Genomic DNA, 25,594 nt, shown 5'->3' with positions numbered 1-25,594 from the left:
GTGGCAGGGAAGGGCACACGCTGGCAGTGGCTGTGGTTGGGTTATTATTAGTCTTTTCTGGTACTGCTTCAGTTGTGCCACCAGATGTTGCCAACTTATCATTTTTCCTTTTCAGTTTACCCAGCAGTTCAGTCAGCCCCCTTGTGACATCTTTCTCTACAGCTTTCTTTTGTTTACGCCCCCATGCAGGTCCCCACCTACTACTTCCTTTTTCTTTCCATTCTGTGTCTGTCACTCGTGCCTGACTCTCTGCTCTGATATTCAAAGTTCTCAATACACTCTCATCTCTCCCTATGTCTGCCAACAGTCCTTCCTTTTCCCACTTACAGAGTATCTTTTTCCCTGTTTCAACCCATTGTTTCTGCTGATCCCCCGGTGCTTTCTTCCCCAGTTTCACCAACAGAAAAGCTTTCAGTTCTTCCATTTCAGCACTGTATGCACAATCTTTCACTTCTTTATGCTATGATACATTCCCCAACAGCACCCGAAACACACCATATATGAGAAACCGTATATTATTTTCAGCGAACAATTGTCTCTGCTTTTCAAAGTGTCAATTTGACTCTGTAACATCAGTCTGTCCCTTGTCCTGCTGTATGTTGCTCTCAAAATCTGAGTCTAGCTCTAAACTCACTTCGTCACCACTACCTGTTACTGTTTCACTCTTTTCCTAAAGTATTCTCCCCTGTCCGTTCTGACACTTCACACAATGAACCCTCACTAGTAATTGTTTTTACTTCAAGCTGTGCCTTATTAATTTTATCCTCTTCACAGTATACCTCAAAATCAAACAAGCTGATGGTCAGAGAGAACAATGCGCCCTGTCACAGGTTGAGGAGTAACTTATTTTCATGGTCAGACTGATATCAAACTGATATTAACTTCGTTGCTGCACTCTTGTTGCTCTCTGACCACCGTCATACAGTGCTGCTTTCTGCACGTACAACAGTATCCTTTTCTCATTTTGCCTGACCAAGCTGTCACAGTGCTCTTCCACTAAACACACAATACTATTCAACTATAATTTGTATCCTCATACAGCACAGCCAGCTTGACTGATTATTTTTATTTCTTACACAGGTCCGAACAATTAATGCAGTCTAACTACTTCAGCATGTATATAATGCACCTAAAATACAAACGTTCTCCGACATGCACGCTTAACAATGCAGCCCTATTTCTGATACCGTGGGGGGCAGAAATGTTGCTGTGGGGGGCCGCCACGGTCAAATCAACATAGAGGAAACACTGATGGTGCATTCAAAGTTATTGTAAAATACCCTTTTCATTGTTTAACAGCAATTTACTGGTGAAAGAAGTAATTATTGTTAAAAGTTATTACATTTTTAATAATCATTTAAATTCCCCCCTTTTTTGTGCTGATCTGAAAATGTATCCAATCCGTGACTCAAAACTGTTAGCCGAACCGTGAGTTTTGTGATCCGTTGCACCCTTTTTTTGAGAGGGAAATTTTATTGCAAGACATTCTCTCATTGTTTCATTATTAAAATGTGTGGTATAGTTACATAAGAAATTAATTGATCCAAATATAGGCAGTTTAAAACATGACAACCGTGTTGTCAATTTTGGCAACCAAAAGCTGGTGCCTGGTTACCACTTTAAAAAGTTAGCGTTGAGCCCTGTGATGCAGTCCGTTGGTCAGTTGATGGATTACAAATGTGCAGAGCAGCAATCTTCTTCACAAGAGTGTATGTAAATGAAAAAATATCTGCTGCATTATTTGTAATATTATATTTCTGTGAATCGGATGTAGTGTGTAAATGCTATGTTAGTGTTAAATGGTAGGTAAATGGAATTGTAGCCATTTAATTCTTTCTCTGTTTACATTATTGGAGTTTAAGAGATTGTATTACTCCTGATTATTATTGACATTATGTTTGGTAGTATATTACTGCTAATGGAGGAATTAATGTATGCATATATATGAGAGGCCGTATAGGAGGTAATTCATACTTCTGTCTTACACACACTATCATAATCTTGCATATACACCACTATACTCATACACACACACTATTATAATCCTTTTACATGTATGTATGAGAGGGTATAGTTGTGTATGTGAGAGAGTATAGTAGTATATGTGAGAGAGTATAGTAGTATGTGTGATAGAGTATAGTAGTGTATGTGAGAGAGTATAGTAGTATATGTGAGAGAGTATAGTAGTATGTGTGAGAGAGTATAGTAGTATGTGTGATAGAGTATAGTAGTGTGTGTGAGAGAGTATAGTAGTATATGTGAGAGAGTATAGTAGTGTATGTGAGAGAGTATAGTAGTATATGTGAGAGAGTATAGTAGTATATGTGAGAGAGTATAGTAGTATATGTGAGAGAGTATAGTAGTGTGTGTGTGAGAGAGTATAGTAGTGTGTGTGAGAGAGTTTGATTGAAACTGAAGGGAGTTTGATTACTCAGCTCCTGATTGGTTGACAAAGAAGAAGCGGTATTTGACGGTCAAATTCCGGCACTTTCATTATAATAGTTTGGCTGAAGTGGAGCTGTAATGGATAGAGAGAGGCTAACTGAAGCTGTGGGTCTTCTAAATAATATTTTAGGAAATGGTGAGCTATAGTTAACGATGTCTCGACAATTAAATTAAGTCCAACAGAGCTCTGTTTCGGAGATGCAGAGATTATTCAGGGATGGAACTGTAAATCCAGTCAGACCTGGCTCCAGGCTAGCACTGCTACTTCTAGCTAGCTCAATGGAACACGGAGGACCCCGTTACCAGACGAGACAGCGTTTCGGTGGATCGTCGTCGAAATCCAGGAAGAGGTAAGTTGATGATAAAAATAGCCAAGGACCATTGACATAGGACCCCTTTTTTATTAACGTCATTCTATCTGCAGTGTTCCCCCAAATTCATGTTAGCATGGTCGTGGCGTTAGCGCTGCTAACTAGTTGCTACCCACATAACACGGGCTAGCCATTTTCCATTGAAAACTTTGCAATATCTCCACTAGCTAGCTAGTGCTAGTTAATATGATCAAGCAAGTTTGATCAAGCTGTGTGAAATAATTTCAGAAATCAGGTTTCCGAATTAAATCTGGTTACATGAGAGAGACGACACATTGTCTGTAAAGCCCTTTGATTAACCACAGTATATTTTACTGTACAATGTACATTTGACTTTGACTAGGAGAAAAAGCTAGCAGCTAGCAGCAGCAGTTATGGAAGCATACTGGTAATTGTAGTACCCATTGCTGCGCTCCTGTTATTAAATTTCAAACACATTGTAATTTGCTATCAGTGCGCAGCTTATTGCAACGCAGTTCTGCATTTATTGGATTTCACCTATCTTTGGGTAAAGAGAGAGTAGGCGTAGGCGTTTTACAGCAAAGATAGGTTAAATAAGAATGCTCGGTCTTGCAATCATCTCTGACTGGGTGACGATATTTAGCCTGTGTGTGTCTTTGAGTACCATGAAAAGCGCTATATAAATAAAATGTATTATTATTATTATTATTATTATTAAAGAGTGCAATATACATGTTTACATATGTTTATTACAGTGAATAATAATCTAAATACTGCTAAGCAGGGCTCTCAAGTGCTTATTAAGCATTTTAGAATGTCACTCTTGTGTGGTGAAGCCACATATTTGTTTTTATATTTCTGCAATCTGTGTGATTTGTTTCTGACTTTCATATGAATGTTTAAACCAGGCTTGGTCAGTGCTAAATATACTACTGTGATTAAAGGAGTTAAATAAAAGATGTCATTCATATAAATTCATGCATCACCTAATTTCATCATCACATACAGGCCTGGCCTCCAGGAAAGAACAGTTTGTTTAATATATCTAATCTTGTGTTGTTCATACTATACAATGATTTATTACAGATTATCTGGCCAATGCTGGGTGTCTAAGGCCTTTGAAACGCATAGAAGACAAAGATCTCTTGGTGGAGGATATCATCATGTTTCAGCTGGTTCATCGAGTTAGTGGAGCACTTTAAAGGTTTGTGTCACTCCATTTTTTAGCAAACATAATTAACCCTTCTAAGGTGTTCATATTTTTGTTCCACAGCCAATGTTGGACCCACCACATTATTAGGTTTTTAAATCAATACAGCCATAAACATGTATATAAAAATACTAAACAGAGGTTTACTTAAGCTCAATTACCAATGATAGATACATCATTTATGGTTCATATTTGCCATTTACTCCAATTATAAAAAGGTAAAAAAAAATAAATAAAATAGAAACAAGATTTTTCATTCATTATCATCAATCATTATCATTATTGGTGCTTATTTCTTAGAACTTAATCAGAACAGGTGAAAGTACTTGAAATGTAACAATTTTTTAACTTTGTGTGAGAATAGCAGGTACAAAGTTTCATAGCACCTACAATTATTACACTGTAATAATTACACTTGGGTCCAGTAGACCCGAACACCTCATTTGTATTAGTTATGTGTAGGGGGGTGTACCGTGTACACTAATTGAAAATAAGTTATTTTTTATGTTCTTCAAAGAAAATGAGCCAAGGCCAATGAGTTTGAGTTAGAAGAAATAATAAATAGCATCATTTTTATTTTAGCAAACATTGAAAAACGGGTCCCACAGACCTGAACAGCTTACAAGGATTAAGAATAATGAAAGATTTTAACATATTTTTAAAAGTCAATGTACAACCAAACACTCTGAATAAAGGCTTTTCATATAAAAAAAAAAAAAAAAAATTTCATGCTGTGATAATCAATCATGAATAAATCATATTTTTTTCAGTCGGATGTACTAGAAAGTAAACGCAGTGGGCAGGAACAAAAGAAGGGCAGAGGAATGTGTGGTTGCATTTTGGAGGGACTACCTGCTGGATGTTGAGGGTAAGTATTATTGCTAGTTATGGAATAAAAATCTTTTCATATGCCCTTCCTTCTGTCTTTGTCTTTCCCTCCTTTTTAAAAGTTTTCTACCTGCTAGGTTTAATTTTTGTTTTTGGTGTATTTCTTTTTCAGAGCAAGAGGGACCCTTGCAACTTGGGGGTATCCTGGCCTTTGCGACGGGAGCAAATGATATTCCACCCCTGGGCTTCTCCCCACTACCTTCAGTGGTTTTTCTCCATGAGCTGCCCCTCAGACAAGGCCGTCATTTACCCACCGCAAACACATGCATTAACTGCCTGCGGTTGCCAGTCCTGAAAAAATTCGAGGATTTTAAGGAAACTATGGATTTTGCATTAAAAAACACTCAGGGATTTGTTCAGGAATGACTTCCAAGAAGTCCTTAATATACATTATTAAAATCTGTTGCCTGTTGAACTTGACTAAATTGAAGAGGCATCGTTGTCAATAACTCACCATTTCCTAATACATTATTAATGTCTTGTTTAAACAATTAAAAATGGAATAATCATCCCCCCTGCTATTGTCTTGTGTACTGGTAAAATTTATATTTTAACTCAACTATACATGGTTGAGAGAAGGCAAGGTATGTGTATAGGGTGACTGATTTTATTTTTACTTGGTTTTTAATTCACATGTGTATGTATGTAGGTATACATGTTTATGTGTATATGTATGTATGTATATATATATATGTATATTTGTATATCTGTATGTATGTATGTGTATGTATATATATATATATATATATGGATATGTGTGTGCGTATGTGTATTTTTTTTTCCTTTTTAATTTTTGATTTATTATTTATTTTATATATATATATTTTTGTATTATTTAATTTTTTGTTTTTTCTGTTATTTTTTTAATTTAATTATTTTTATTATTTATTTATTTATTTTTAAATTTATTTATCTTTTCTCTCCTCTTCTTTAACTTGTTGGGGTAAGGACAGTCGTGCGCTACCTGAAGTCATTTTGGTGTGAATGGTGGTTTATTTCCTTCCTGTTCTGACTTGTATGTTGGTTATGTTCTATTTCGATAACAATCAATAAAATCTATTTATAAAATGGAATAGAATAATCATTTGACTAAAAAGAAAACTTGTCACTGGCCTTTTATTAACCTTTATTAATTGCCTTGACACTAATGAAGTTGCTCACTGATAGAGATCACTAGGCTAAAAAAATAATAGAATGCCATGGTTACCATCATTGGCTAGTGGGTCTACAGTTTCTAGAATTCTGTTCATAACTGTTTAATTGAAAATAAAGTCATTTTCTGGAACAACAACATTGAAGTCTCAAAATGTACTTCATTCATTTCAGCGTTGTCACTCCTAACTAAAATGTTCTGCACTGCTGCGCGCAACTCGGATCGCGAGCCCGTGTAAAATGATAGAAACTAAGGTCCCGTCAGGTCCCGTCAGGTCCTGTCGGGTCCTGTCGGGTTCGGTCAAAGATCTTCAGCTCTACACCAAAGCTTCCCTGATTGGCATCCTCTTCAAACTGCTGGTTAATCAATAGCAAGAAAGAGATCGTCCGAGTATGTTTGTTTGTTTCTTTTTTTTGTAAAGCGTCTTTGAGTTCCATGTAAAGCGCTATATAAAACTTATGTATTATTATTATTATTATAATTATAACCATTAAGCTCAGAAATTAATCTTTCCAAAATGTCATGTCCCAAATTGTCAGTTTCCCTCACAATTCTCTGAACACACCGCAGTGTATCAGTGAAAAAGATAGCAATGTCTTCCTCATTACCATATACTTCCACAAACAAAAACTGACCTTGAAAAAGAAACTAAATAAAATAAGAATAAATGTTTTTGTCCAAAAAGGTTGTTTTTTTCCTTAAAGTTTATGCTGCTTGATTTAAATGTTCCTAGTTCCTCTGAGTTGGTGCTAGCTGTACTTTCAAAGCAGCAAGCCCACCAGATAATGATAATTTAAAATGGCCCCTTTAGCCAATGAGGAAGTGAGAATTTAAGCTGTCTTCCTGATTGATCAAACCAACTTCCTTTTCAACTATACTCTCTCACATATACTACTATACTCTCTCACATATACTACTATACTCTCTCACATACACTACTATACTCTCTCACATACACTACTATACTCTCTCACATATACTACTATACTCTCTCACATATACTACTATACTCTCTCACATACACTACTATACTCTCTCACATACACTACTATACTCTCTCACATATACTACTATACTCTCACACATATACTACTATACTCTCTCACATATACTACTATACTCTCTCACATACACTACTATACTCTCTCACATACACACTATACTCCCCCATATACTACTATACTCTCTCACATATACTACTATACTCTCACACACACTACTATACTCTCTCACATACTACTATACTCTCTCACATATACTACTATACTCTCTCACATATACTACTATACTCTCTCACATATACTACTATACTCTCTCACATATACTACTATACTCTCTCACATACACTACTATACTCTCACATACACTACTATACTCTCTCACACATACTACTACCTCTCTCACACATACTACTATACCTCTCCTAACATATACTACTATACTCTCTCACACATACTACTATACTCTCTCACATACACTACTATACTCTCTCACATACACTACTATACTCTCTCACACATACTACTATACTCTCAACATACACTACTATACTCTCACAACACCACTACTCTCACACAACACTACTCTCTCACACAACACTATACTCTCTCACACACACTACTATACTCTCACAATCCACTACTATACCTCTCATACACTACTATACTCTCACATACACTACTCTCTCTCACACTACTACTATACTCTCTCACATACACTACTATACTCTCTCACATACACTACTATACCTCTCTCACATATACTACTATACTCTCTCACATACACTACTATACTCTCTCACACATACTACTATACTCTCTCACATACACTACTATACTCTCTCACATACACCACTATACTCTCTCACACACACTACTATACTCTCTCACATACACCACTATACTCTCTCACACACACTACTATACTCTCTCACATATACTACTATACTCTCTCACATATACTACTATACTCTCTCACATACACCACTATACTCTCTCACATACACCACTATACTCTCTCACATATACTACTATACTCTCTCACATATACTACTATACTCTCTCACACATACTACTATACTCTCTCACATACACTACTATACTCTCTCACATATACTACTATACACTCTCACATATACTACTATACTCTCTCACATACACTACTATACTCTCTCACATATACTACTATACTCTCTCACATATACTACTATACTCTCTCACATACACAACTATACTCTCTCACATACACAACTATACCCTCTCATACATACATGTAAAAGGATTATAATAGTGTGTGTGTATGAGTATAGTGGTGTATATGCAAGATTATGATAGTGTGTGTAAGACAGAAGTATGAATTACCTCCTATACGGCCTCTCATACATATGTTATCCTTAGGATAGTCTTTATTGATTCCAGGCTGGGGAAATTCCCTCGTTACAGCAGCTCAAATGCAACAACAAACAAGTACAACAACACACAGTATACAATCCATAAAAAAACATACCATTAGTCAGTTAAAGCAGTGTGTGAATGAAAGTGTTTGCTTCCTAATCTTGAACCTAAATGTTTTCTTCTCTTACAGCCCCTCTACAGGAAGTGCACCTGGAAGTGGCTCCCATTACTGGAAGAAACCATGAGGTCAATCTGACTGCCATAGTTCTTCCCACTGAGGCAAACCTGTCTGTCTTCTACTGGTGGATAGGAGACAACCTGCAGGTAAAGGACACACTCCAAACATAACATTTACCAACATCAAATTATAGTCAATCATTCTACTTTTTTTCTTTGAACCAATTCTGACTTCACTTTGGGGCAGTAAACAAGCTGAAAACACATTTCCATATCATCACCTTATAAAGTTTTTCATAGCTAACATGTTAGCAAAACAGTTACAAATTACAAATCCAGTAGATACAAAGCAACATTATTTGGAGTCGTGTTTGTGTCCACCTGACAATAGCTCTGTTTTTGGTCACTACCAATTTTAACTGCTAAATGTTCCACTATGGTCACAAGCTTGCTGCTAACTTTTCTGTCTGCTGTTTGCTGCTGAGCAGGTTAGTGTGCAGAGCCTTTAAGAGCTTTTCTCTAAAAACAGCTGTCTGAAAACGACACTAGAGTAGTGAGAGTGCAACTAAACAGTAAAGTTGCAGCCCGACAGAAAACAAATGAGCTCACTAAGCTCCTTATAGCCGAAGTAAGCTGCAAATTCAGCTGAAAAAGGTGTGACCTCTTTCGCATTGCCACGTTTTAGCATTGTCAGATGACACATTGTTAGTGTTAATTTTCATTTATAGCCACTTTAATGAAGGATGATAATTTGAGCCCAATTCCATCATGTAATCAAGGAAGCCATTTTTTTATCGCAGACTTTTCAGACACACCCTTTATATACAGTTGACATAACTAACAACCAACCTGTTGTGACTTTCTCCTGTAGCCTACGCTGACTCTGGAGAACAGCCTTCTGACCAGTTTCCCAGAGACAGGAGAGGTTTCAGTCACTGTCCAGGCTTCTAATGGCCGATCTATGGTGCAGGATACCAGGACAGTTCGAGTCTACGGTAACAATGAAATTTAAAAGAGCAATATAGAATTGAGTCGATGCGGCAGCAAATATTGACTGAATAGCCACCTTATTCTTGGGGGTGCTACTGTAAAAGAGGTAATGGGCGATACTTCCGGTGAGATAGCAGAAGTAGCAGTAAGCTAGTTTGTCACACTGACTAACCATTGTTTAAACAGCCAATGGTCGTTCTTTTGGAAGTAATTCATCTTCAATTTAGCAAACACTGCTTTGTTTAACATATAGTTAACCAAAGTTAATTAGCATTTTTCATGTCCTGGTGGTTCCCAAACCTTTTCTACAGGGCACCCCTCATGTAATTTTTCTGTGTTTTGGGCAATACATTTTGGACATTTTCATCCACTCTTATACAGAGTACAGACTACACTCAAACATGTTCTCATTAATGTTCACGTTATCCATTGGCCGCACAGCATTAATAGAATTACAGTTGAAGTTTACATTGACTACGTTTACATGCAGCCAATAACCCGTTCAAAACCGGAATATTAGCAATAACCCGGTCGCGCACGGCCATGTAAACACCGGCAAAAACCCGAATATGCTCATATTCCGGTTTTTAAAAACGCAAATATGCTACCTGGGTTACCTCTTTTCTAACCCGAAAGTTTGGTCATGTAAACGCGTATTGGCATATCCCCATCAAAAGGAACATTGATTTGTGTTCTGCGCATGTTCTATTCGCAAGGAATCTTGGTCTTTTGAGTAGAGGAACTTCTTGTATGCGCCAGAAAACAGTTATAATAATAATTATATACTATAATAATATAGTTATATATATATGTCAATGCAGAAAACCTGCGCGCAGTATACCGGATGTAAACAAGAAGTAGAGGTAAACATGGCGAGACGCAGCACAGCACCACACTTTTGGAGCGAGGAGGAAACCAATTTCTTTATTAGTGTGGTGAAAACCATGAATATAATGTCTTTTGTTGACGGCAGAAAGTACCGAGATAGTGAGATTTATAAGAAGGGGACCGAAAAGTTATTGCGTCTTAAGGTTGTCCGTAGGCTACGTCCAGACGCTAACCGTGCGTCGCCGTTTACGTCGGGATATCGCCAATTGATTACAAATTCCATGTAGGAGTAACTCTCTCTGCTCACGCATGTAAACGGGTTATTCCGAATGTTTCAGAAACCCGAATAGTGACCTTAACCCGACCATAACCCGAAAATTGACAGCTTGTAAACGTAGTCACTGTTCTTTCATTTTTTTTCAAATATTATCAAATAAATGAATTAATGGTATTAATATGAATACAATTATTAATAGGAATTAATAATTGGGCACCAACCTGGACTCAGGGACCAATACCTGAACTGTGGATATAGTCTCAAAAGGGTGTGTTCACCTAAATTGCTCATATTATGCTTTTTGGCTTTTTCCCTTTCCTTTATTGTGTTATATATCTTTTTTTGTGCATGTTATAGGTTTACAAAGTGAAAAAGCCCAAAGTTTACCCCAAAGGGACTTACCATCTCCAACAGAAAACCCTGTTCACCAACTGCTCCAAACAGCTCTGTTGTAGTCCAGCCTTTACTTCAGAGACAAACGTGGTCACTTTGGAACACACGTTATAATGCTCGCCTAGCTGCTAGCATGGCACGCCCTCCTACTCTGCTTCTGACTGGCTAGTAGTCCTTACCTAGGTACTGTCAGGGCACGCCCTCATATTCTGCTTCTGACTGGCTAGTAGTCCTTACCTAGGTACTGTCAGGGCACGCCCTCATACTCTGCTTCTGACTGGCTAGTAGTCCTTACCTAGGTACTGTCAGGGCACGCCCTCATACTCTGCTTCTGACTGGCTAGTAGTCCTTACCTAGGTACTGTCAGGGCACGCCCTCATACTCTGCTTCTGACTGGCTAGTAGTCCTTACCTAGCTACTGTCAGGGCAAGCCCTCATACTCTGCTTCTGACTGGCTAGTAGTCCTTACCTAGGTACTGAGCATGTGTGACTCCCAACAAAGATGGAACAGAAGTACTGTACTTAAAACAGAGAGCTCAACACACAGGGTGAAAAGATGAGCTGCAGCTACGTGCAGTACAACAAAAATATGGTGTTATTTGAAAATTAAACCATGTAAACCTATTCTGGTACAACCTCTAAATACAATTATGAACGTGAAAATGAGCATAATATGGGCACCGACGTGTGTGTGCAGACAAAGCAGGGAAAAGCAAAAGAGATGAGATTGTAACTGCTCGCACTGTCTAACACAAGGGGAGCTAATTGGCTTTATCCACATTGGGGTATAACTAACACAAACAGGTCCCAACAGTATGGGACAACACAATTATGGTAGCATATTAGGAAGACATAAATAAGTAGCAAACACTGTGGTTGACGTAATTCAACACAGCAATTAACAGGACTCGGCGGTTTGTATTTCACAATAAAAATGTTTTCACACAGTGATCTTCTCTGGAACGTGTTATAGTCTGTTACTGTAGGTGAAGAACTGCTAATTAAAACTACAAACGTTTGACTGAATTCTTGTCTCCTGTAAAAAACAAAGGTAGTGCAGCACGTCAGTCTTTCATCTCCTGGGTGGCATCATGGGGTTTCTGTAAGTCTTGTCCAAAGGGACGTCAGGTTTTGACGATTGAAACCTCAAAGTAAGACAGGCTACACACTGGCTGTGTGGCGTGGGCGTGGCGTTTCTGTTGCGTGGCGACTGTGTGGCGTTTTCCATCTTTACACACCAGAAAGGTGTCGTGGTGCTGCTGCTGCTAGCCTTGTCTGTACACATGTATGTTTCCCATTGATAAAATGAAATACCATGTTAAACATAAATATATACTGATCTGATTACAGCAAAGACAACGTTGGCAGTATTGACGGCAAAATAGACTACAGAATATTTCGTTCTGTATTGACAGGTGCAATATTTGAAAATCAATATATATATATATTTTTTTTTAATTACATTTATATCTGCATTTATGTCAAAACCTAGAGACTTTCAATCATCACCATGTCATTTATGTCATATAAACATATTTTCCTTTTCTATTTTGCCTGGAAACGCTTCCAACACACTTGCGTGTCGCGCGAAAAATAGTTCCATTTCTAGCATGCACACGTTTTCGGCGCAGCTCGAGACGTGCATGTCACGCAGGCAGCGTGCAAGCTTTAACCTGTTAATATGGGAGCCCAAATATAAACAGACACGCCATGCAGCTGGCACGCTCACGCCACGCAGCCAGCGTGTGGCCGGCCTTAGTCTCAGGTGTGATCTTAAGGTTTGGGTTCTTTGTTTCTTTGTTCCAGGCTGTGTAGAGGCTGTATGGCTCAGTACCAACATTGTTTAATCTACAGTAGTCAATACCCAATATCTGTGGCTTATTTAATGCTGCTTCAATTATTCAGTTGGAGTTTTGAGTGGTGGCTGTGACGATTGCTAACTACTCCCATTGTGTCCGATCCCAGATAACTTCCAGGTCATCCGTCTGAGTTTCAGCACGAACCTGGACCGCTTCAACCCAAACATCCCAGAGTGGAGAGAGGACATTGGCCAAATGGTCACTAAAATACTTACTAAGGTAGGAATTCAAAATGAAGTTTAAGCTGATGATTTCTTTTTAGTAAGTCTTCATAATCCACTCTCAAAATAATGGACCTAGTAGAGGAAAAAAACATGTAATGTTTACAGTGAGATTAATAAAACAGGAAATAAATTCAAGTATAATGTGGAGCGGAAACATAACTTTCAACTGTATTAGTGCCACTTTATTTTGTAACTGACTTTTAACGGTCGACCTCAGACCACAGGTGTCCCGCTGGAGTCCCTTCTTACGGTGGTGAAGCCGGGCCTCCCCACTACTGCTGACCTGTACATCCTCCCACTGTACAGCAATCCAGCCAAGAGGAGCATGTTAGTAGATAAGGTACATACATATGCAAAGAAAGGTTGAGCCAGTAAATTCATTTTGTCGCCCTACAATTTAAAGACTGTGTTATGCATTACGTGTCCGTGAGTGCACGAGGGTCCACTTGGTGTAAATGTCGTCATCAGAGGCACGAATGAGCTCTGCACTTCTTCGTAGCCACAATTCTTTTGCGGCCGTGCAGACTTAAGTACAATATATAAATGTTCATTCATTGATGGAGTTTGGAGAGAAACTCAATTTTTCTGAATTCCCTGTTGAGGTGGCTTTCCGACTTTGTGAAAAGTGAAGATCTGCACCAAGGGTGTCTCCTTCTCCCCTCCCAAACAAAGAATAGTTAAATCTCGGCGAAGATAACAAACATGGGGATTTCTTATATCTAATATCTGGTCTAACTTTAGTGGATAATACCATATTGGTTATTGTAATTAATCTGTAGATGCTCTGCTTTCAAATGAGACAAAACCTTTCTATGGATGTCAGTTTTTTGAGCCACGTCAAAGGCCAAAATGTGGCCTGCAACAGACTAGGTAAGCTTAAGGTAGCTGAGCCGATTGCTGGAAATACCTTTTCCTATATAACTGATGATAAAGCAATGTAAATCTGCAGACTAGCTCAGCTACAACAAAGATACCCACACTCTGAAAATTAGTCAAAGAGACATAAAACGCACTTCAGTTGACGGTCAAAGCTCAATATCTTTTCAGCAGAGACACAAAGAGTCTGACAGTAGCTGCTGGTAAGCTCTGACTACCACTAAGCGGGGGACAGTAAGTCTCCTCCATGTCCCCTGACCCTGCATGTCACACACTAAGTCGCCTGTGTTCAGGGCTCTAGAGTGTGACCAAAATTTGTAAGGGTGCGACTAAGATTTTTCCTAGGTCGCACCGGTGCACCTAACGTCCTCGCATCCGCTGCCTCTCCACGAACGAAGCGATGTCGTTTATATGGATATGGTTTAATGTTGCGTTACATGACCCATTCCTTCTGGAAAGCCGTGCCTGTGTTTGGATCTCTCCTCCGCCAGCCCCCCCCCCCCCACACTCACTCACACACGGTTCCCTGCAACATGGAGAGACACAGCGCCGCCGGTCCAAACTGCTGACATTTGTGGGGGAATGACATGTAGGAAAGGGCCGCAGGTCGGAGTCGAACCTCTATATATACCAACCAAGCTATCCGGGCGTCCTCCTTCTCTTTTAATCAGTCTGTTATTGTTGTTGAAAACAAGTGAAGGAGCTTTATATATATATATATATATATATATATATATATATTTATATATATATATATTTATATATATATCCTAGGCTATTTATTTTAGATAACTTTCATTTACATGTGTTGCAGCTGTATATTTTCAAACTGGTAAAGAAAACCCTGTCTTTGCATTTTATTTTAATCACAATCTGTTTTAATAAAAGAGCTTGTGAAAAGTGGCTTTGACTTAAAACTGAACATTTAGCCCACTTTGTAAAAAAATACAGAGCTATCACCATTCAGCGTTAACGGCGACGCAAGGAAAGATTTGGGTGCATCTAAATTTTGTGCTGGTGCACCTAAATAAAAAAGTTAGGTGCACCAGTGCAACCAAGGCAAAAAGGTAGTCTGGAGCCTAGCCTGTGTTGCATGTTTTAAATACACTTGGAGGCTAAAAGGTAGCAGAATTTGAGTGGTTAGTCTAATGTGTTTTATATGTCTGCCCAAACTATTTTTACACGAGTATTTCTTAATTAATCTTTATTACTTCATTTCATGTTTTCTTACCCTCAGCGTATTCCAGCCATCATACAAGCCTTAAATAGCAACAATGTCACCTTCGTGGTGCGAGGAGGTCTACTAGTGCTGGTGATGCTAGCTGACCCAAATGCAGGTACTGTCTATTGAAATGCTATTTGCATTACTTCCCATAAAAGCCTGCTTTTTAAAACAACAGTTTTGCTTATGTTTTTTTTTTAATGATAAGCGCATGTTATTGATTTATTTCCAAGGAGTTATTGCTCATGACTCAACAACTACAGCAGCAGAGAATGGTGCATTCATGAACCGTACACCCGCCACTTTCTGTATGGAAGCCTAACGTTGATGGTCTTAGATTCCCCTGCCTTTTTCCCTTTCCTGGGTTCCTAACAAACCAAATATATTGGTAACCAGATATAAAAAAATATATATATCTTTCTGTGCTGTGCTTTTTCATCCAGCTGATCATCCTTCACTGAGTTTAAAATGGTCTGGTTTTTTTCCTACCACTAATGTCCCTTTGGTCCTGCCGTTATTGACTTACAATACTTTCTGGATTTGCCTATTTGTAACACTTTAAAAAACAAAACACCAAAAATGTGAGTACTCACTACGGAACGAGTGAGGCATAAATAAGGATTCATCTGTGGACAGCCTCTGTAGCATACGGTTAGCGTTAGCATGTATGCAAACTGGGGCGGCAGTTCCATGGGGACATGGCTTGGGAACCAGAAAGTTCCTGCACGGACGGATTATGGCCTCGGAGATGTGCCAGTTTACCTCCTGGGCACTGCCAAGGTGCCCTTTGCACAAGACACCAAACCCCAACTGCTCGGGGCCCCTGTCCACGTGCAGCCCCCCTCGCTTTTGACAAGATCATCAGTGCCTAATAATTTATTAATATACAGTAGTATCTCCAGATCTGATCTCTAGTAACCCATCATTATGTTCTATATAGTCCTCACATCAGTTATTCAGGAAAAACGTATTAACAATTCATTAATTATCAGGTCATTTCTGATTCATTCCTCACTCGTTCCATGCTAACTACTCACATTTTTGTTTAAAATCTGATTTATTGTGCAAACATGATGCATTTTTCATCGGTTTGTGTGTGTATATCATCACCCCAGGCTTCTATGGAGCTGCAAAAGGTCCGGGTGTTTGGGCTCTAGCTGTAATTATCCTAATCAGCATCTTCGCCACGGGCTCCTTCATCCTCTACAAGTTCAAAAGGTGAGCCATGTCAAGAGCTGTGGTGTCAGTCAGTCAGTCAGTCAGCCAGTCAGCCAGCCAGCCAAGACACATAAGGCTGGGCTCCAACCGCACCTTTTCAGATATTTTAGAGACAAAACCCAAACATGGAAATAGTTGTATTTTCTCCATTCTTTTAAAATTAGTTAGTCATTGGTGTTCATCGCTGATATAATAATGGCTCTTCTTTGTTTCTTCTGGCCTATGATTACATTTCCATGCCCCCAAATTCCAATGACCCCAGCAATTAAACAGATGCTATTTTGTCTTGAAAATGAGTATAGCGAATCAAATTAGTCCCCAGGGGATACAAATCTTTGCACTCGCATCTTTTGTTACTAGATTAGAACTACACTTATGTCAACAACCAGTCAAGAAACCAAGATGTTAACAAGCAAAAAGCGACGGATAGTTTCTCTTCTTCCATTTCTCCTCTGTTCTGTCTTTCTCCCCTGAACAAAGGTTACTGTCAAGTTAGCAAAGCTGTATGGGAGGAATTTACTTAGGCCAGACTGGGCTCCTGCTGAGTTCTTCTGTAGGCTAGGACTTACTGTAAATGCTAAAAGTCTGCTGATGTATATATGTGATAGAGTAATACCATATCTAATTCCTCTCTCTATTAGATACGGTGCAGGTCAAAATAAGTACACTAATTGCTGTTACTGCACTGTGTCATATCGACATCCCAAATGTCAGGTCAAGAACAAATCCGTAAAACAGAGTTTAGCTGACTTTCACAAATAGCAGTAAAATAGAAAAAAATGTACTAATAAATAGGCATTGTTTTGAAAGGATCCTATTTAAAGTGGCTACTGTCTGAATTTAATAACCTGATGGAGGAAGGAATAAAAGATTTGGAGTAACAATGAATAGCCTATATGAGGACTAGCTATGTAGCTATGTATGAATGATTGCTTTCATTTTATTATATTTTCACTGCCAACTAAAATGTCCCCTTTCCTTTACCTCAAGTAAACATAGCTAAAGTTAAGCAATTAAAAGTCACATATAACGCTTTTCCATATTTTCTGTCACAATAATATGTTATAATGTCGGATTTTCATGTAAAAACCTAGCAAATAATTCAAATAATGAGGTAAACGTATTTCAGAGAAATGCCTGTGAGCTAAAACGTTCAGATTTCCAACTGTTTCAGCATTTTTTTCTACTCTCGGCTTAGTGTTACGTAATACGTAGCCAGCCTTCTCCAGATGGTCATTTGCTCCATGCAGGCAGGACTGGAGTGGAGTTTTTAAGCTACTGCGGTGGTGTTAACATTGTCGCATGTAGCTTTATGCTAATGGAAGTGAAAGATGTAATCTTGGCTGCCAATGTTGTTAAATTCTCCCCAATTCCGGGTCATATTAGTCTTGGAACATTTCTGGTTATGTAGTATTTGGTTTAAAACCATTTATCTGTGATTTTTGACTAGAAAGTGATGCTATTTTTATTAGTGTCCACTGCTACCAAAGTAGTAGTGTGCTAATGCCAGACATCTGTAATCTTGGCTGCCAGTGTTGTTAATTTCTCCCTGATTTTGGGTCGCATTACTGCTGAACATGTCCAGTTGGGAAGTATATGGTTCAAAAGCCTTATCTGCAAGTTTTTAAGGTAGAAAGTGCTGCTATATTCTATTACAATCTAACGTTAGCTGCATGCTAACGCCAGAAGGCCAGTTCAGGTCAAAGATTTGCGTTGAGACAAGTTAACATAGTGAGTGATACAGAGTGCACTGTAAAAAAAATCTAAATCTAATTATTTTTCTTATTATAGGGAGGAACATTATAGGGTAGCTTCAGCCCCCCTTAAAGACAAATCTGCCGAGCAGTTGAGTTTTAAAGCATCAACAGTGAGTGTTAACATGATGATAAATATGTGGGAGTAGACAATATTAATATCATTTTCTATGACTTTATATGATATAACATGATAGTGGATTTTCTGGAAATTCAATTAAGGTCAGATAACATAAAAAAAACAAATTTTTACTATGGCCACCAATTTTTGTGGCAGCAAAACAACCAGCGCAAGCAGTATTCCGACAGTTGAGTAATTTACTTACCTTGAAACTAATTTGTCCCGCCTGGTATTTTGCACGGTCTTTGTTCAACAAAGAGACGGGACATTCATTCAAATGAGGCAGTGCAAAGAAAGTTGTGAAAATGTCCCCCTACTGCTAGTCTGGTAATTGTATCAGCAAGAGCAAAAAATAAATGATTAAATTCATAATTATTGTATGCCCCCTGTTTTCCCAATTCTACCTTTAATTCATGGCAGGTTATATTGCATCATGTCACATTGTTAGCAGTGTTAGCTTGCTCCTCCTGTCTGTCTTTTTGAGATTTCTCTCTGGAACAGCTTTTAAATCCAAACGCAGCAGCTCCTCGTGTCCTGAATGCAAAACGTCAACGAAAAGTCACTTGAAATAAAACATGCAGTGCAATAACTGAGGCCAAATCTTACAAAAAAACAACCGATCCCACAGTCCTTGGTTTAGGACTGAGGAGGCCTATCCCCCACTGTTTTTCAGGAAGCTCCCAGGCAGCCGCAATGTTTACGCTCAGATGCACAACGAGAAGGAGCAGGAGATGACCAGCCCCGTCAATCACAGTGAGGACACCCAGCACATCATCCAGGGGGAGGAGTTCATCGACGACGACCTGGACTCGCAGACTCTAGGTAACGCAGGAGGTAGCCCCGCCTTCCGTTCCCTTGTAAGGACTACTACCACTAACCACTGCTACTAAAACCCAAGCCACTAACATCTGCAGCTTACACACACCAAGGTACTGGAGGACTTCCCTTTTGTATTCCTTATTACTGGTATTGCTAAAACCCTTACTACTACTACTACTACTACTACTACTACTACTACTACTACTGTGAAAAAATAAAATAAATAATGTCCGATAACTGTTAACTGTAAGTGTCACTGTAATTCAATGCTGCAACAAAGACTACATGACGCCTAAAAGCAGCAGGCGAACAAATGGTGAACATTCACTTAAATAGCAGCTTGTTTAGTGACAGCATGTGAGCACACAGTCAGACCCACTGAGCAGCAGATGTGCCAAGACGCTTTTTTTTAACCTTGCTGTGTCGGGAGAGCAGCAGTCTTGAATAGTGAGTTTAATTTGTATGGAATCTGAATGAGCCAAGTGCAATGGATTCAAGGAAGCAGCAGGAAGGCTGCAGCTAAAACGCAGAATTAACTTTAATTTACTGTTGTTTCTCAATCGCTTTGGCACAATCGTTGGACGACTATTAAACTTTGTCAAACTTTATGACTGTTTATTGGGCGAACATGAAAAGTCATGTAGTTGTTAACATGATTATAGTCATTTATCAGTCCTTCCATAAAAATGCAGAGTTTTTTTGTGATTGTTGCGGGCAAAAATCCTTCATTACGCGGAACGTTTTCTTAAAAAATGCGATGGAATATGTGGGATATTTATGCAATTTTATGAGATGAAATTGCGGGAACTTACAAAAACTGCGGTTTGATGAAAAAGAGAAAAAAAAAGTTATTTCCCCCCCAACACCCTGCTTTTCGATGATGTTCACGTTGCGTAATTACGTCGCTTCATAACGTTCCCATGGCAACAGGGGAAAATGGCTGTGTTGCAAAATTTTTCAGCTTTCTGCTAAGATATGTGTGACTTTTTTGCCATGAAAATGCGGGGTTTATGAAATCATGCAAGCCCCGCATATTTTGCGCGGAAATCGGCAATTTATGCGGCGAAAGTGCGGCTTATTTAAAAAAATGCGGCCCCCCGCATAAATATGCAGACTTTGGCTGATTATGCATTGAATTATGCAATCGCATAATCACATTTTTCTGGAGGGACTGATTTATATATGCTTTGGCACAAAATGCATTGAGTAGGCCAATATACATAATACCTATGTGGTATTGTTGTAAAAGTTTTCAGATGAATAGACAAGTCAAGTCAACTTTATGCGTCATGCCAAAAGTTTTCCCTCTTTGCATTGTAACGTGTTATCGACATCAGGTGTGATGTCGATAATTTTGCCGTTGTATATCTTTTTTTTGGTAAATGGTAAAGGAACCTTTTGTTTTGATGGCGTTGATTTATTCATCGGCGGATTTATTTACATTTGAAACATTATTCTTTTGATGGAGTAATTATCCTTTTACAGGTCACATGGAGTGGTGTGTGCTGAATGTACCACGTGGTGTGAGGATTGTACTTATAATTTGGACAAGTTTGAAATGTGCCAAATTGATTGAGAAAAACTGTATTAGGACATTTCTCAAGTGTAGATATGGATTTGACTGACAGCGCTCTGATAAAGTGAAAACGGTAAAAGTGAGTGGGTCCAATATCATCGGTCTTCGAAAGTGGGTGGGTCTTGTCCCAGGTGATTCTGACGCCCATGATTTAGTTATTTATATTTATGATGAATAAGTAAATTCTTAGTATTGTCATACTAATGAAAGTAACACAATTATTTGTATGTAGAAAATCAAAGGTTATGGGTGGTTGCTTTCCATTATGCCATTTTGTATCTACCACTATTTCACTGGAGTGTGACCAACATTTAAGTGTTATGTCAACATGTAAAACATGCCCCTCCACTGTTGTGTCATGATCGGGGCTCATTCTCTGTCCATGTCCTGTCTCTTCTTCCCTTCTTGTTGCCAGGCAACCATTCGGGTGTGGTCCTGAGCATCAACTCCAGAGAACTACACAGTTACCTGACGAGCTGATGGCCGCCCACGGCAATGCTAACGAGCTAGCCTAGCCTAGCTGGTTGACGAGCACAGGGACTCCACTCGGACTTCCTCCTCCTCCTCTCTCCTCTCCTTTTTTCTTCTCTTTCTTCCTCTGATACTTCACCTCCACACCTTGGCCTCCTCAACCCTCAACCTCCAGCTTCGGCGATTTTCTCGTTTTTCTTTGGGTATTTTTTTTTGGGGGGGGGGGGGTAGGATGAAGCTCTTGATGGCACCATACCAAGGACATCTGTGCTGTGAAAAAGAAAATCAGTTTGTACTCAAAATTAGCAAGACTGACTGAAAATGACTGGAAACCATTGCAGTCAGATTGTTGGAGAGGCCATACAGTAGTACTATGGCCTCTTGGTGACCAAAGACGGGTGTGCCAAAATGATTCCCAAGCATTAAGATAAAGAAGTCTAATCAAAGGCAAAACATTGTTACTCCCCCCCCCCCCCCCCCTCGTTTTATTTTCTCTTTGCTTCCCAAAAAAATGGTAGACACTCTCTCTTCACAGGCAATAATGGATGGTAGGATATGATAGCCCTCGTGAATTTGCATATGACAAGTGTACGCATGCATACACAAGAGGGCGTAGTTGCACTTTCCTAAAGTCACACTCACAGGTACCTTGGAGCTCTCAGCTTCTTTGGAATATACTGTATGTCCACAAAGCATTGTTCATTTTTTCCCCGAATCTTGTAACCTTTGTTTATAGCTCACACATTTACAGAAGTTGTTGTGTGTGGTGTTTAAAATAAGCACCGCCTTTGTAGGAGCTCATTTATCCGTCCCATGGTGCCTACAGCAGCAGACAATAATATCTGCTTGGTGACGTTACACATTGTTGGCTTTATTTATTTCTTATAAACAGTATGCCCCTTCCTCCCCACACTTTCTGGGTCAGAGGTCAAAGCAGACTTGTTCCCCCTGGAGACGAGCCCTGTCATGGAGGGAAGGTGTAGTTCAATGTATTTTACTGTATCGGCCTATATTAGGCATAGCCCACGGTGAAATCACGTCTCCTTATAACGGTTTGGTTTGTTGTATGTAAATGTGTAAATAGAAACAATCTCCACTTTGTACATATTCCCTTTGACATGTGTGTGTGAGTGTTTTACACTTGTACCAAAATACACAGCAACTAGTTTTGGAGCCAATCGTCACTTAAGTTCAAATAATTCTCACCGTTTCCAGTTTTGTCGTCGCCATGACTTGCTTCACATGCATCCATTTTCGATACTTCCAGTGTAATCTCATGAGCAAGGTCATTTTACGATATCCACCGTTAACTGGGATCATTTTCTCGTCTTATAAAGATACTCACAACTACACCGTGACAACTATGTATAATCGATATTTTTGATACACAGTTTTTCTCTGTACGTGTAAACACTGGTTATTGTTTCTCTCGCCTATGGGCTGAAGTGTTTTAGTTTCTTTGTACTGATGATGTAAACAGTGCTGTCGACACACACTAAACAGCAGCTGGACAGGTCTACAGACTCTGAATCAAAAAGGTCCATGGATAAAAAGGCCTTTGAGGACTTCCAATGCTACCATTACCACCCAGATCACATTTGCCTTGTATTTGATACAGCCAGCAGCTCACATTCACTCATCTTGATTCACACCTTGACTTATCTTTTGTAGATATTCTGCTCATGTTTAACTTGTTCTTAGTTTTTTCTAGTGATGTGTCGTCATGTATCAGTGCCCCTAACCTTAACAAAATGGGGAAAGTAGGACATTTGATATTCCAATATAATAATAATGGAGTTTCACACCTGATGGCACAACCATGTAATTTCAACCGCACCAATTTTCTTTTATTATTTTTCCTCTTTCTGCAGGGTTTGTTTGATTTTGCTTTTAAAAACAATTGCGTGTCCTCAACAGGACGCACATTGCACATAAACCTGCATCCTGGAATAAATCACTCCCACAACTTGTTAAGTCTGTTGGTTTTTTTCTCTGATGGCTTCATATTAGGGATGTAACGATGCATCATGAATCGGTAAAAGAATCGATTCAACTGTGTAAAGATTACAATCGGTTGAGATGAAAAATGAATCGCGATACAATTTTTGAACAGCCTAGGGTGTGATGCTGGTTAACATACAGCAGGTAACTTTAGCCTACCGTTAGCTGGCTTAAAAAAAAATTGCTGACAGCTAAACGGTGTAAAGTGTTACTGTCCAAGTTGGGCCAACGGTGAGCTACGTTCGCCCTAGTTTGTTCTGTGTGTTTAGTATGGAAAGCCAAAAGGCTCACAATACGTCACAATTCCCACGGCGTTTAAAACGCCGTTCTGAGCGCCACCTGGCGCCACCGCACGTCTAATAAACACCACCAGGGGTGTGACGTCATCAGGCGTTAAATAATCGTTGGTTATTAAAGTTGATTATCAAAACGCCACCAGGGGGTTAATGCACAAAAGCAGAATTTATAAATCTAGGATAACTGATACCTGAGGCTTGACCTAGTCTAATCTGTGTATCATGGCTTGGTTCGTTTCACGAAGGCCAAGCCAGACTGAGGAGGAGAGACTAGGTCGAGTCAGACTGAGGAGGAGAGGCTAGTATGGAGTTAGAATCATGCCAAAACCTCTCACACACACACACACACACACACACACAAAACGTGTTTTACTCACGCCCAACGATTCACAAACAAACTCAGTGTGGTTTGCAAATACAAAACATCATTCACAAACTAATGCATTTTGTTCTGCAAATAAGAAACCTACCTATCAAACAAATACAGTTTGTTTTACACATACAAAGAAAGGTATTTCTTCAGTGACAAAAAATATCCTGCAAGTACAAACTAAAATCTTTCAAGTACAAAAAAAAATCCTTCAAGTACAAAAAAAATATCTACAATACGAAAAACAGTCACGTGACTTTTGGCACTAATTTTCCGCCTTGCTGATCCACACACAAATGCAGGTAAATTTTTTAACAAATGTCCTGTAATTCGCACTCCACAACAGCAGGTGGGGCTGTTAAGTCAATTTAAGCCTGCCAGGACCATAGATATATACACGCGGATTTTTTTAAACATTATTACAGTGCATAACTTACTGGAACAAAGCTGAGCAACGTGTTGTTGCTGTGACAAAACCACTGATCATATAGATATATATTGAAGCGATGCTGGCGTTAAAGACCCGCTGATCGTTGTCTGATTCTCTGAAATAAATGCCGGCTTTGCATGCGCCCAACTCTGATCATATCTGTTCTGTCTTACGGCATACTGTATATTTCACCAGTAATAAGACCAAAATAATATTATTAAAATAAAGAAATGCATACTATGATAATATCTACATATATGTTGCTAGATGTAGTATTATAGTTTAAAAAATATCAAAACAACAAAGCAGCTTCCCTGGCCGAAATAGACTGAAATAATAACATTAAAAGAAATACAATTAAACCATGATAAGATCTGGTGAATAAATGTTGATTAAAACAGCGGTTATTGGGCTAAAAATACCAATAATAGCAAAGCTGTACACAGCTTCTCTGTACAGAAAGAAACGTGCTGTGATCAGGGAATCTGGGCGTAGACCACGGATGATGATGTCATTGACCTACATAGGCATCGCATCCGTGAGCCCGTCACAGAATTTTCGGCGAATCTGTGAAACTACCACAGTTTTTGAGTTAAGGGGCCGTGTTCATTTCACAGAATTCTGTGAGACCGGCAGCCTGTAGGCCACTACGAAGCAAGATCAACATGCTGGATTTCTTTCAGTTACCCGGCTGCCCACGGATGCGATGCATTCCCTGATCACAGCACGTTTATTTCTTTTTAATTAGTGCCAAAAGTCACGTGACTGTTTTTCGTACTTGTAGAATTTGTTTTGTACTTGAAGGATTTTTTTTTGTACTTGTAGGATTAATTTTTTGTACTTGAAGGATTTTTTTTGTACTTGAAGAAATACGTTTCTTGTGTAAAACATACTGTATTTGTTTGATAGGTAGGTTTCTTATTTGCAGAACAAAATGCATTAGTTTGTGAATGATGTTTTGTATTTGCAAACCACACTGAGTTTGTTTGTGAATCGTTGGGCGTGAGTAAAACACGTTTTGTGTGTGTGTGTGTGTGTGTGTGTGTGTGTGTGTGTGTGTGTGTGTGTGTGTGTGTGTGTGTGTGTTGGCGTTTCGGTTATGATTCTAACTCCATAGACTAGGTCGAGTCAGACTGAGGAGGAGAGACTAGGTCGAGTCTGGCTGAGGAGGAGAGACTAGGTCGAGTCAGACTGAGGAGGAGAGACTAGGTCGAGTCAGACTGAGGAGGAGAGACTAGGGTCGAGTCAGGCTGAGGAGGAGAGACTAGGTC

The 25,594-nt window shown here is 39.1% G+C and overlaps 1 protein-coding gene and 1 long non-coding RNA gene across 6 annotated transcripts in view; both read left to right on the top strand.

The window, feature by feature from the left end:
* sorcs2 (sortilin-related VPS10 domain containing receptor 2) overlaps nt 1-23,200 on the top strand; it is a 411,460-nt gene extending 388,260 nt beyond the window's left edge. For 2 of the 5 annotated variants that reach the window (XM_039822700.1, XM_039822697.1), the window contains 8 exons: nt 8,612-8,745; nt 9,470-9,593; nt 13,052-13,164; nt 13,387-13,509; nt 15,283-15,382; nt 16,383-16,485; nt 18,989-19,289; nt 21,171-23,200. In XM_039822700.1, the coding sequence (XP_039678634.1) occupies nt 8,612-8,745; nt 9,470-9,593; nt 13,052-13,164; nt 13,387-13,509; nt 15,283-15,382; nt 16,383-16,485; nt 18,989-19,250 (959 nt within the window). In that variant the 3' untranslated portion in view covers nt 19,251-19,289; nt 21,171-23,200. The remainder of the gene's footprint in view (nt 1-8,611; nt 8,746-9,469; nt 9,594-13,051; nt 13,165-13,386; nt 13,510-15,282; nt 15,383-16,382; nt 16,486-18,988; nt 19,290-21,170) is intronic. The other 3 variants (XM_039822701.1, XM_039822699.1, XM_039822698.1) reach the window with 3 other exon arrangements.
* Nucleotides 4,780-5,386, top strand: LOC120573176. The gene is made up of 2 exons (XR_005641655.1): nt 4,780-4,855; nt 4,988-5,386. It is a non-coding gene; the product is annotated as an uncharacterized LOC120573176 (long non-coding RNA).
* Nucleotides 23,201-25,594: the final 2,394 nt, after the last annotated feature.

The sequence above is a fragment of the Perca fluviatilis genome, chromosome 14 (genome assembly GCF_010015445.1).
Source record: "Perca fluviatilis chromosome 14, GENO_Pfluv_1.0, whole genome shotgun sequence".
NCBI classification, from domain to species: Eukaryota; Metazoa; Chordata; class Actinopteri; order Perciformes; family Percidae; genus Perca; species Perca fluviatilis.
Note: the sequence above shows the minus strand (reverse complement) of the source record. Positions and strands in the feature narration are given on the sequence as shown.